This window comes from Cavia porcellus, unplaced genomic scaffold (genome assembly GCF_034190915.1).
Source record: "Cavia porcellus strain 051 isolate PalLab524CR breed Dunkin Hartley unplaced genomic scaffold, mCavPor4.1 scaffold_1, whole genome shotgun sequence".
Taxonomy (NCBI): domain Eukaryota; kingdom Metazoa; phylum Chordata; class Mammalia; order Rodentia; family Caviidae; genus Cavia; species Cavia porcellus.
In genome coordinates this window covers 82,761,325-82,775,348 of record NW_026947484.1, presented here as the reverse complement: position 1 = coordinate 82,775,348, position 14,024 = coordinate 82,761,325, and the positions used below count along the sequence as shown (strand labels likewise).

The following is a 14,024-nucleotide window of genomic DNA, read 5'->3' as shown; positions in this document are numbered from 1 at the left end:
AATCCATAATTAATTGGCTTCAAGGCAGGGTGGTATGGCACTGGGGCAACACTTTAGGGGAGCAGCCAGCAAAAGCAGCCAGAGCAAAAGGGGGTAAGTGAGGGGACAGCAAGCCCCTTTTCCTCCCTTATATATTGTATGAAGGCCAACCCTGCCCCCTAGGGCAGATGTAGCACTCACAAAACCTCTGAGCCCTCCTCTTGAACAGGATGAGGATATTTACAAAAAGTAAGGATCCTTGCCCACTGCTGGGTCTCTTAAACTTCTCAAGTTGACGCAATGTATCAACAATAAGGAATGGAAAATCCAAACTTTAGTTGCTCCTCTAAAGACTCCTTCATTAATTTCCATTGCACTGTTAACAAAAACTACTTCTTTACTTTTCCTCTTCTGTTCTTTTTTTTTTTTTTTTTTTTTTTTTGGAAAAGCAAAACAGGTTCCAGTTTGAAATATGATGTTGAAAACATTTATCTAAAAAATTTTTTTTAACTTAGGTTTAAGCCTATTAACAATATTTAGAATATTATAGGACTACTATTTTGTCTGTTTTTCTATTTTTTTTCTCTTTGAAGTATAGACAATATAATACTGAAATCAAATTTTAAAGATTTACAGCACACATTTTCAAGAGTCTGAATACTACGTAGGTCTGCCATTGAGCCGTCCACATAATTTCCAGTTCAATAAAGGTAAGGTAATCAGTAAGGTCATCAATAAGGTAAATCAGTTTACATGAACTCTCCCTTCCTATGCTACAACTTTGAGAAAGTTAACAAGTCAAAGAGCATAGCAAAACCACATATTTGAGCATCTGCTATGTTTAAGAGGCTGCACCGAGGTAATATGGCATTCCTTACAGCAGACATTTCAGTAAGTTGTGTGTTTTCCATTTTATAAAGCTGACTTAATCTCACAGCATATAGGAAAGTTAATTTAAAATCAGCCAAAAAGCTAAATGTAAGTCCTAAAAGATAACATGCAGAAAAATCTTTGTACTCTCGAACCAAGTAAAGATATTCAAAGATATGATACCAAAAGCATGATAGATAAACAACAACATGATGGGCAAACTGGACTTCATTAAAATGTATAACTTATGTCTTTCATACCCCATTAAGAAAAGTGCAAAAGACAAGATAAAAACTGGGAGAAAACATTAAATATTTATAAATTATACATTTGATAAAAGATTCATGTACAACAAATATTTAAAAATCTTGCAACTCAATATAAGACAACTCAATAAAATTACAAGTATTTTACTGATGCAAATAGGGTTCTCAACAAAGATACATGAATGGCTAATCAGCACTTGAAAAGATGCTCAAAATCACTAGTCATTAGGAAAATACAGATTTAAATCACACTAAGAAGCCACTGCACACCTCTTAGAATGGTCATTATCCACAAGACTAATAACATGAGTTGATGTTGACAAAGATGCAGAAAAATCATAACCTCAAATGTTGCTGGTGGGAATGAAAAATGGTATAGTCACTTGGGAAAACAATTTGATAGCTGCCTATGAAGTTTAAAATATACACTAACATATAACTAAGTAGTTTCCTTCCTATATATTTACTCAAGAGAAATAAAAACACAATCACTTGAAGACTTGAAAACAAGTGTTCAAAGTAGCATTCTTTTTTTATGTAACAGTCTAAACTGGAAACAAAATGTTAATCAACTGAGAAATGGGTAAACTGATGGGCGCCTCCCTGGTGTATTTCACCAGGTCATTATGGCATTGGTCTAAAACAGCAAAGTATCCAGAAACAACAACTTACCTGACTTCCTTTTTCTTCTTCCTTCAACCCAAAGTAGACTTCTTGCCCCTGTTCCTGTGCACCAAAGTAACCTCCAGTCCACCACTAACACTATCCCCTGCCCAACCGTGAACTCCTTCTTCCCTGACCAGAGGTGATAAAGGCATCTGCACTCCTTAGATCCCTTAGAGGATACCTTAGTTCTCTTTTGCAGCCCTCCTGTACCCACAACCAAGGGCTCTTTTTTCTCTGTCTCATTTTGCACCAAAATCTTACCAAAAAATCTAGACACAAACAAAATGTTGTATCCATACAATAGAACATTATATTCAGACGAGGAGAAAAAGTCCAAGGCAACAAGTCTATGTGTGACTTACACATAGAATACAAGAACTCATTACACGTTAGTAACCCCACACTTATCTCTCCTCTCCTCAATCTCATTTCCTTAAATACCTTGGTCCACCACAATGTTTAAGTGGACCAAAGTCCACTAACCTTAGCCATCAACCTTCACTGGGGTATTCAGTAAATCTTTAGGTCAGCACCTAACATGGCTGAGGGGATCCAAGGCTCATCAACATGGAACAGCATAACCGAATGCTATAGGATGCGATGTGCCTTCCCAAAGCTGGAGTGGCCTCACTGACAAGAGGTGTCTCATGATCAAGCTGGTGTCTGCCACTGCTTTGTCTGCATGGCCACCGGACACTGTGGGGCACTTCAAAATCTAGGAGTGAATAGGGATCAAAAATGCATTTCAAGATCCTACAGCATGAAGGTTTCTGGGAACTTTTTTGTTTTTCAAATTCACTTGGGTATTTTATTTTATCCACAGCACCTACATCATTCCTATTCCGATTCCTATACATTCCAGACTCTCTCATGATGGCTAACATAGACCTCAACACAGATTTCAGAAAAGAGACTATTGGATATTTCCCTCAAAACAGGGTGGATTTGGTTCAGAGTGGCTGTTACCTTTGAGTTTAAGCACTGTGCTGAGAAGAAATGATGACATCCTAGAACTAATGACATTACCCTCGAGTTCAGGGTAGATTTTGTTAGACTGAAGATGAAATGCTATACTTTTAATCCTCTTGGAAGGAAAAGGTCAGGGAAAGAAATGCCAGGAACCTGTGCCCTAGGACTAAGTCCTACAAACCAGTCACTTTGAGATAATTACAAAGGAGAAATAAAAGCAATACTGTCAAGCGAGGGAGGCACATATTTGAAGAAAAACATAACTGACAGTGTGACTTCATGACAACCAGGTTAATCTCTTGCATGGGATATCACTGTAATAACATACTTTTCTTCACAGAAGCATTAGTGCTAAATAGAAATTGTCAAAATGATAGCTACAAAATTATGGCTGGTAAGATTTTTTTAACATTTTATAAAAAAGATAGAGGATACACTTATATCTTAAATAAAAGACTCAGCATCCACCATTATATACCAAAGAACTTCCTACGAGAGATGGTGTGGTGGCACATGCCTATAATCCCAGCACTCTGGGATGCTGTGGGAGGATGACTGCAAATCTGAGTCCAGTCTGGGCAACACAGAGTTACACAAAATAAAAAGATTTTTCTAGGGCCTGGAAAATATTTAATAAAATCTTGAGACAGTTTATGAAACCCATGAGATGGATCAGTGCCTAAGGGAAGGACACAGAGAAAATTGAGGATATAACTGGCCTTTCTGGGAACTTCTGCCCAACAACTGTGGGTTCAGGTCTTCAAAGGTACAACCATATTCAGCTTTTAAATGACCTAGGGGTCCTCTAGTTTTTATTATAAAATCCTGCCCAAAACAGTAACATTGTTTTGCCTTGGTTGGGCAAAATCTATTAATCTAGCAGTCTAGTTGTGTTTATAATGGTGCAGCATTATGTTTTGTTAATAATCGTACTACTTTGTGTGTTCTTTGTTTTGAGGATACATAGGAGAATTTAAACTACTAAACTGTGTACCATATAAAAATTAGGAATATTAAGTGCTTAAAAAATATACATATTAACTTTACAATCACAGTTAAGAGGTCCTTGGGCAGTGACAGGGAACCTTTTAGAGACTGAGTGCCAAACAGCAATCCAAAACACACTTGGTTATGGCAAAGTGCTAACATAATTGAACCCGAATACTGAGACTTTAGTTTAGAAAAACCAACTCTAACTAAAAGGAAATTTTTCTTATGCAAAATTAGATTTTCAATAAAACTTAGGTTGAATAATACTTAAAATCAAAGTAGTAGCAGATATTTTATTGTGGGCATGAGTCTTCCTACAGAAGTAAAAATCCACTGAGATAAGTGAAGCCTTTTACCTTACAGGCTCCCAGGTCCATATAGTCAAGAGAGAGAAGCAAGGACAGCACCCTGAATGAGGAAATGGCAGATGAACTATACATGTAAAACCCTAAACTAAGACCGTTTCTAAATCACTTGCTATATTCTGAGTGTTGAGTGTCCTCTAAACATCCCTATGTAAAGGCTTGGTCCACAGGGTGCTATGGACCTTTAATAACTGAGCCCTAGTGGGAGGTCCCATAGTCAGGGGGGACTCCAGTCTCCTCTCTGTCTGTCTATCTATCTAGAACCATTTGTCCCTATCATGCTGTTCTACCATCCCTCTTCCTTACTTGAGGCCAGACCAATGAGGACACCTGATTTTGAACTTTGAACTTCCAAAGCTGTGAGCTTTGTATGTCTCTTAGATCATACATAGCCTGTGCTATTTTATAACACTGGAAGAAAGCTGAATAATAATATAACCTTTTCTGACAAATATTCATTAATTCTAGAAGAACCAGATTGTCTAGAAGAGCAACAGAGGTTACAGATAAAGGTCAGAGATGAAAAGAACTAATCTGGAACAAACATGAAAATGGTCTAGGGTAGTATGTAACTAAGCTGAGATGGTCTTACTGACAAGAGGTGTCTCTAGGTATAATGGTGCCTGCCACTGTTGTGGGTCTAACATAACCACTTGATTTGAAACTCTGGGACTCTCAAAATCTAGGACCAAATGGGTATCCAAAATGCATCCTATGATCCCACAGCATAGAATAGCTCTGGGAAAAAATTTTGTTTCTCAAACCCACTCTGTTTTCTATGCCTCAAGAATACACAGATCACCTTACACCTATGCCTGCCAGAGGAGCTGGGCAGTGAGGTTCTGAGCACTGAAGAGCTCCCCACACTAGCAGGGGGAGGCTGGGTTTTACGCTCAAGGAAGACAGAAGGTCTACAGAGCTACACAGGGCCACAAAAAGATGTCAGAGCGGGGAAACAAGAAACAATGGAATGCAGAGGGAGAGTGTAGTTGTAGTTTAAAAAACAAACAATCAAACAAAAAACTGAGGCTGGAAAATGGAAGGAAACTACTTATACCTGAGGGAAAAATTATCTCTAAGAACTGCAGTTTGTACTTACAGCCCTTGAAAACCAAAGGTTATGCTATTCATTCCTTCAAACCCTGAAGAGTTTGGTTTTTATATTTCTTACAAATTTCAACAGGAATACAGGTAGTTCTCATGGAAATTTCAGTGACGGACTCTTTGCCTTCTAAATTCTAAGAGGTCCTATTTCTCTTTTCACCCTTAAGTAGTGCATGCCATGGAACAATCTACCTCCACTGCATCTCCTCCTCCTTTGAAATGTGCTTCAGGGTCAGATGAGAAGCAGCAGCAGGGACCAGCCCTGTACCAATGTGGGCCTGCATGCTCCACGATCCCAGGCTATGGAGTGGCTAATAGGAGCCTCCAGAATCTCTGCTTGTTGAGTTCTTTCAGGTGGGCAACTTTCATTCCCATCAAAATAGTGAAAGACAAAAATAATCCATCAGGAATGTGTTGCAATTTCATAGACTGACAGATGGAGTCGTGTAGTAATACATCTTTTATTACTTCCTTTGACAGCTACAGATTGCATACTTGGTTTAACTGGGCTGATACACACATTCTGCAGGTGCACTGTTGAGAGAATTGTTTTGGACATTTTTTCTGGCTATCATAGAAATAAAGTACCTAGGAAGAAAAGGAATTTCCTGGTAGTCCAAAGAATACTTCTCCCCACTACTCCAAATGCTCTAGCGTCACACAAGCCCACTGCGTGACTGCTAAACTGATTTTCAAGTATGGACGAGCCAGCCTGCATTCAAAGGTTTTCATCTGTTGGGTTTATGAAATGAGCGTAACCATTAACTATATATAAGACAATTATCATTTTTTTACTAAAGCATCAAGAAACATAAGTGATTACATTTATGTCACACATAAATAAATACTTGGGGCAATTAAACTTGATATCTTAAATTTGATTTTCCTACTTAAAACCTAAAACTGCACTGTAGCCTAATAGCAGTGCTAGCTAACAAGTATCTGAGGCTTGGGGAAAGTAGTTTAATAGCCAGTAACACTGCTGCCCTTCTACAGCTGACAAAGGATTTTTCTCAGTGACACTCATACCTCAACACACACTGTTTGAATTAAGAGTTTTCAGACATACAGAAAACTCATTTTCTACTACCAGTTTCCTATGCCATAGATGCATCATCTAATTAAAAAAATTTGAAGTGGCAGGTGCCCCAGGGGGAGAACCAGACAGTGTCTCCCAAGGTCCTTGCCATGTTGGAACTTAGGGCGCTGGGGAACAAAGCAATCCGCTTGCCTCCCTAGTAGGCAGCTGTGAGCCTACCAGCATGTAGGATGCGAATCAAACATTCCATCCTCCCCCCACTTCATTAGCAAATGGGAGCCGGAGGTCCAAGCATCTCTTGGGAGGTGGACCATATGCAATATAGCAAATATAAGGCATTTCTTTCTACCGTCTCTTTGAAGGCAAAATATTGTTATCACTGTTTTGCTTTGTTCTGATTAATTGTATTGCTCTATTCAATATTTTGTTTTGGTAAGTTCTATAATGTTCTGTACTTCATTTTATTTTGCTATACCTGATTGAAAGGGCAACTATTGTGAAGACAATGAGATATACTATGGTACCTATTAACTGTTGTCCCGATAACCTTCTGTGACGTTCTGTACCAATTTCACTGCATTGTCTCAATTGGCTATGTTCTGTCTTATTCTGTTGTATTTTACTACCTTCAAAATAATAAAAAAAATTTTAAAAAAAGAAACACAGGGAGAGTGCATCAAGAAATAAGATGCACATACAAGAAACACATTTAACTGGAAAAAAAATTCACAGACTGAAAATCAAAGGAGAGAAAACAATTGTTCCATGCAACAGGAGACCAGAAAAAAAAAACAAAGGGTAACTTGTCCATCAACCACAGAATGGATAAGAAAGATATGGTATTCATATACAATGGAAAGCTTCCCAGCTATATAGTACAATAATCTTGAGGCTCTTGTAGGTAAATTGATGCAACTGGAAATCATGTTTGTGGGTGAAACAGTTTGAATGCATATGGGTGAACCCTAGCATAAAAAACAGAAGGAATTAATGGGATCCAAAAAGCAAAATAGTTGTAAAAGTGATGGGGGAGAAAACATCTAGAAGGGAAAAGTGGTACTGCTGTTAATTTCTTATTGTCTTAAACTCTTGCACTGTTTTCACCATTTTGTTAGGTTTCACTTTGTTCTATCTTGTTTTGTTAAGACTTTATTTTGTCTGATGGTATGGGCAGCTATTTTGAACACAATGGAATGCATTGTGGTAGTCATGGTTGGTTTCCTATTATCTTGTTTTAATGTCTTATAATGCTTTCATTCATTCAACTGGTTTTATTCTGTTTTATTTGATTTTATTGTGATGATATAAACAATTATTCTGAAGGAAACAAGACATTGTGGTAGCCATTGCTGATTTTCTATCATCTTGTTCTGAAGTCCTATCACGCTTTTGTTGTTCTGTTTTGATTGGTTCTATCCTATTGTGTTTTGATTTTATTATGTGTGATAGTATTGACAACTTTTTTTAAGAAAATGAGATATTATAGTAACCATTGTTTATTTTCTGTTATCTGGTTTTGAAGTCCTGTAATGCTTTCATTCTTTTGACTGGGTTTATACTATTTTGTTATGCTTGATATTATTGTGTGTGAAGGTATGGTCAACTATTTCAAAGAAAACAAGAGACGTAACGGTAGCCACTGTTGATATCCTGTTGTGTTGTTTTTAAGTCCTGTGTTGCCTATATAGTTCTGTTCTGATTTGCTTTGTTTGTTTTATTTTAAAATAAAAAAAATTTAAAAAATTCTTCCAAGGAATATGAAGCATATTTAGTGTTTTCAACAAATAATTATTCTGCCAAGTTCTACAAGATACATGGACAGAAATAGATTTGATTTATATTTTCCTTATATCCTGGTGAAACTCCCCATTAGGGGGCATGGAGCAGGATCCCCATCTCCAAAAAGATACACATTTTTTCAGCATTTATGTCACTAATTTATTTACAAACATATCTAGTATATTATATAACAGAGTTGGATCTATTTCCAAAAAGACTGCACCTCTCCCTCTCAAGACATTCCTAACAGTTAAATGGACGAATTAAAACATCCTTACTTCTTAAGTAATCAGTGTCTTAGACAGTAAAAGGGGTACCAAATCCAGATCCAAGGTATGAGGTCATCATAACCAGCAACTGCCACTTGTTTTCACTGAAAATGACAAATTCTTCCTAGCTGTGGACTGTGCAGGTTGGTTGCTATGTTCCTATTGGAAACTGCAAAGAAGGCAGAGATTCTAAAGGAAGAAGAAATAACACCACATACCCTCCTGTTCTCACAAGCTTGTTCCCTGTGTGCCAGGATGCTGTTCACATAGATGAACATCAAAATGGAAGTGGGGTGATTTGGCAACTAGGTCCTATGGCTTGAATAATGCTGTATGTTATAAACATATCTATGCTACATCATACAATGTAAATGAACCTGCTTGTAACATATTCAGTTGTACATGTAACTTATATTTTAAAATTTAACCTCAAATTCTTCTATTTCAAACTAAAGTCCAGTTGACATACCACAAAGACACTTAGTTATCTGATTCAGTAATTTCTGTGGGAAACACAGATACTGATTCTTGTTAATTTTAAAAGACTTATCTTTTAAGCTGTGACTCTGCATTGTGGGGGCTTAGATAATAAATAGGCCAAACTGCATCACTAACAGGGTGGATATCTACAGAGCACTCTCACAAATGGACCAGCACAATGCAGTGCTTTAGAGAAAAGGAAAAACCACTCTACCATGGTGTCAGGACTTCTGGTGCCATAAGGTAGTCCCCTCAAGTTCATGAGCCCAGCACTGCAGGATGATATACTTACGACAGCTAATTTTATGTCAACCTGATGTAGATATGTGGTGCTTAGATATGTGGTCAACCATATTGTGGATGTTTCTGGGGAGTTGTAATATTTAAACTGATAGACTTAGTAATGCAAATTGCTCTCCTTATTGTGTGCACACCTCATTCAATCAGTGGGTGGCCTGAGCACCCCTAGAGAAGGGAATTCTTTCTGCTTGATTACTTTCAGGCTTGCGTGTGTTTTCTCCTGCCTTAACTTCAGCTCATAAGCTCTTCCTGAGCCTCCAGCTGCCTGCAGATTACTAGGACTGGGATTTCTCAGCCTCTATTACCAGCCTGCCTTTGCCTCAGACTGAATGTGTGGGGATTACATCTTCCTTCTCATTATGCTCGCCAGCACCCAGTTTGATGTGCAGCACCCAGTAGGTTCTCCTCAGTGAGTGCCAACTGAGTGCTTGAAGTTAGCAATCCTAGTGAGAATCACATCACCAGAGGGTGGCTGTGTGTGGAGTGCCAGTGGTGACATTGGAAAGGGAACTTCTGCTAAAGGCCTACTAACAACATAATTCACTGTATTGGAATATGAACAAGCCTTGGAGTTTTTAGTTTTTAGTTTGTTTCAGCTCATTTGCTTTAGAAATCTTTCAAATAAGGTCATGTTTCTTTTCATACTTATTACTCTTAATAGCATAGATTGATAAGCCTAACAAAGAGGTCTAAATGGATGTTTTTTTAGGTCTAGAAGATTAAATCCCAAAAACATTTATGAGTAATCTGCTAAGGTTATATTTAAGGTTACATCTGTACATAATGCATAATTATTACTGTCAAATAGTCATTTAAGAAACATTTTCCCAAGTACAAAGAAAAATCATCCACAGAGATCCAAGACAAGGCAGAAGTGACAAATGCATTAGATTACAGCTTGGCTTCCCAAATTCACACACCCAGAAAGAAGGGACAACAGGATCACTACTAGAGTGACTCCTCTGAAATCTACACTATGGGACTTAATCTCTGTGTGAAAAACTTGTGAAAAATGAAACACCCTGCTAGAAGCAAGCTTACAAAAAAGTCAATCTTTAGTTCTGATAATTAGTATCTTCTCTAAATGAAACCAGGGTGTTCACTGAGATAGCAGAGAAAGGAGGAAATGGTCAGCCCCACTGTTCAGGCCTGAGCCACAATCAAGGAGCACTGAAAATACTGCAGCTTTTTGCTGTAGACTTCTGTTATTCCCATGTGAAATATCCAAGGATCTAAACACACTGTCAAGTCATACCATGTTCTCTAGTTCAGCATAAAACAATTCACAAAAGAATTCAAATTACTAACAATTTGCACCAGAAAATAAGCGATGGATTTACTTCTGTTATGGTCTATACATGTCTCCAAAACTGCTAATGTGATACCACAGCGCTTGGTAAGCCCTTCAAAGAGGTTACCAGGCCACACGGACCGTTCTGTTCCTAATGGAACTCAGGCCCATTTAAACAGGCTTGTTCTTCTCCTTCCACCATGAGGGCACAGCAGGAAGGCCCTCCCTGGACCAAAGTCCTGAGCCTTGATCAAAGGACACTCAAACTCCAGAACTGGGAGGAATACATTTCTGTTCTTTACCTGTTACGCAGAAAATTAGTCCAAGTTCACAGGGATACCATTTAGGATGGCAAAAGCCATGAATATGAAGAGACATGAGCTGCTCAAAATAGCACGGAAACATTGCTGAGAACGTTCTGTTGCTTTGGTCTTAACACAAATCCCACTGGCAGCAGGCAGCCACTGAGACCTACTCACCACAATGTCCTCAGGAAATGTGTCTCTGCTAAAGGAGCCGTCATCGAACATGACCTCGTAGAAGGTCTGCGACGTCACAGCCATCACCTTGCAGCTGTAGTAGCGGGTGTTCCGGTGCTTTGTGATGACTGTCTGGCCCACGGAGATGGCCTTCTCAGAAACCTTAGACTTCTACGAGGCACAGCGAGTTGGAAGAAGAGAGGGAGAAGACAGAAAATAAAAGCCATGTTTACTTAGTAATAATTGATTTAGTCAAAAAGTTTTCAAAAATTTAAAATTTAGGACTGGAGAATAATTTAAAATTTAAAAATTGCAAGAATACAAACTACACAAGGCCAAGAGTGGTGGCACACACCTGTAATCCTAGCTCTTGGGAGGCCGAGGAGAGGAGTTCGAGGCCAGCCTGGTCTACCTAGAGAGTACAAGGCCAACCTAAACCTCATAGCAAGACCCTGACTCAAAACAAACAAACTAGAAGAATACAAATATCACGAACACTTACATACTGTTTAATTCTTTATTCAGATTCGTCTGCTGTTTATTACTTTAATATTTTACCATTTGCTTCTTTGTTAGTGTATTCTGTGTACTATCTGTGTCTTTACAGAGAGGTGGGGGGAAAAGTGTGTGTGGTTTGCTTCTACTGAACCATCTGCAAATGACATACATCATGATATAACACCTAAATTTAACTTTTGTTCTAAGAACAAAAATATTCTAACATAATGATTACTCCAGTTCAATCATCAACACAAGGAACACTAATAATACTTTAACCAAGAACTCACACTCTATAGTTTGTTAACTGATCCAATAATGACTTCTATACTATTTCTCTCCTTAATCATCAAATGTCTAAGTATAGGATCTAGTTTAGAGCCAAGTATTACACTCAGTTGACACATCTCCTTTGATGACTCCTTTAATATGGACCATTTCCACTGACCTTCCTTGGGTTTTATAGTAGGGATACTTTGGAAAGACACAATTCTTCCTTTTTCTGCTTTTCAATGGAGCATCTGTTTGATGTCTGATGAAGACTTAGGTTACACTTTCTTAGCCAGAATCTCACATAGGTAAAATATGTGTCTTAGGATATTTCATCTGCAGACACAGGATGTATACATGCCATTCAATGGTGATGTCAATTTTTATCTCCATCAAGTGTGATCCAATTTCTTCACTTAATTACTATTTTTCTCCAACACTAATGAACAATTTATAGGATAATTTATCACCATAAAAATACCGTATTCCTCATACATCCCTCATAATGCATTGATGAGCCTCTCATACTCTTTATTATGACAGTGTGTGCTGGCTGTCCTGCTCCAGCAACTAACCCTTCAGATTAGTTGGTACAAGGGATCTCTCATATCTCTCTAAATTCATCTCTCAGCATCCATGTGCCCACCCATTCATTCATTATCAGTAGCAGCTGAGTAATTTTTTCTTCCCAATTGTTTATCATTCCTATTGTATTTCACTATTTTGGTGCTCAAATTGGGATAATACTTCCTCAAGCAGATTTCCATGACATCTCTTCTTTAGGCAGCTTTTTGCTATTTGCCTGATTAGAAGTTCTAGGATCATCTCATCCCAGCCCTAAAGTTAGCCATTCCAAGAGCATGGTTAGTTTTATTTATTGTGCATTTTTAATTAGTATTAAAGACAGTGGTAGGCCAAATTGTGTGTAGTCACAGGTACAGAATGGGATACAGGAACTTACTGCAATAGTCCAAGTGAGAGATGAGAACCTACAGCCAGGGACTGGGGTCAAGGATGCTTATGATTTGGAGAAAGTGGCACCCCCTGCCCCCAACACAAACACATTCCTAAGGGTCTCCTCCATGTAGGGAAAATTGGTGTCTAGTTTCCCTTGTTACTAACAACAGGTCATTTTTCTGTTGGAAATCACTCCTCAGTGATTGCTAAATTGTTTAGGAAATTTTTCTGTGCCTCTAGTTATAGTTATATGTGTGAGCATTTTGATAAAGCACATAAGTGATAACCCTGTAGTGATTTTAAATATACCACACTTAGAGTAGAAATCTCGATTATAAATCAACAGCTAAAAGGAGCATATTATACATGCTGAAATAATTACTCAGTTTGCGACTTCATGTCCCTGCCCATATTCTTAAATATACCAAGTAAGAGAACAACTTAGGTAAAATAATTAATATGAGCCAGACGCGCAGCCTACAAAACTGGACCCATGACAGTAACTTAAGACTGCATAGGTTACAAGTAATTCTAGGATGCCATTACACAAAGTTTGTGGTTATACATGGTAGCCATGAGTGATTGTATTAGGCCAATCTTAGTAGAACATTTCTGCAGATGTTGCCCCTCTCTATCAAAATTACAACTACTTTAATATATTAGTTCTTCTGTGCACATTTTATGAAAGTTGGAATTTGCCTCAAAGGAGGTAATGCAGTTTGGGTTTGAATTCTAAACTCTGCTTCTTATTAGCTGTGATCTTAGCATATTACTTAACCTTTATTGGCCCCATTTGGTCATCTCTAGAAGAGATAATGTATTAAAGATTTGCTTAAAATAGGATGAAGTACATAAAATATCCAGATTCATTGTCAAGAGGTTCTCAGACGGTAACTAGTTTCATTCTAGGAAGTGGAGAGCACACTTGGTTTATTCAGTACCGTTCTCTCCACTGCACCCAGTAGTCACGGTGCTCACCAATCCTGTCCTGTCAGGCAGCCATTCTCTACTTCACACACTCCAGCAGCCTCTGACTTGCCAAACTTGTGCACATGGTTATGGTCTCTAGGAAGGAAGGCATAAACTGTTTACTCCCTCAGCCCCTGAGCTCCCAATGCCTTTGCTTCCAATTGTCTTAAGGCCCTGGCCACAGGAACTTTTCATTTATTGCCCTCTTATAACAGAGCCAGAGCTTGTTATCTACCCACTCCATGCTCAATACTGGGGGTTAAAGCCAAGAGATAGTGAATGCAACACTGTATTGCTTTAGCTACATTTCTACCATTTAAAAATTTTTTTATTTTGACCCAGTCTCCCTGTAGGCACTCAGGTGCAGTCATTTTCAGAATGGAAGAGGAATGAATCAATTCCTTCACTGTCCAGAAAAGCCACAGAGAAACAAAGGGGAGTTTTAGAAAACCATTCCTTTTTCTGGGGGTTAGGGGGGAGGGTG

General features: G+C 38.3%; 1 protein-coding gene across 4 annotated transcripts in view; it reads right to left on the bottom strand.

Annotated features, from left to right (window-relative positions):
* Positions 1 to 14,024, bottom strand: part of Kdm4c (lysine demethylase 4C) — a 354,968-nt gene that overhangs the window by 28,098 nt on the left and 312,846 nt on the right. For all 4 annotated transcript variants that reach the window (XM_013155087.3, XM_003472256.5, XM_023566045.2 and 1 more), the window contains exon 19: positions 10,847 to 11,017. In XM_013155087.3, coding sequence (XP_013010541.1) covers positions 10,847 to 11,017 — 171 coding nt within the window. The remainder of the gene's footprint in view (positions 1 to 10,846; positions 11,018 to 14,024) is intronic.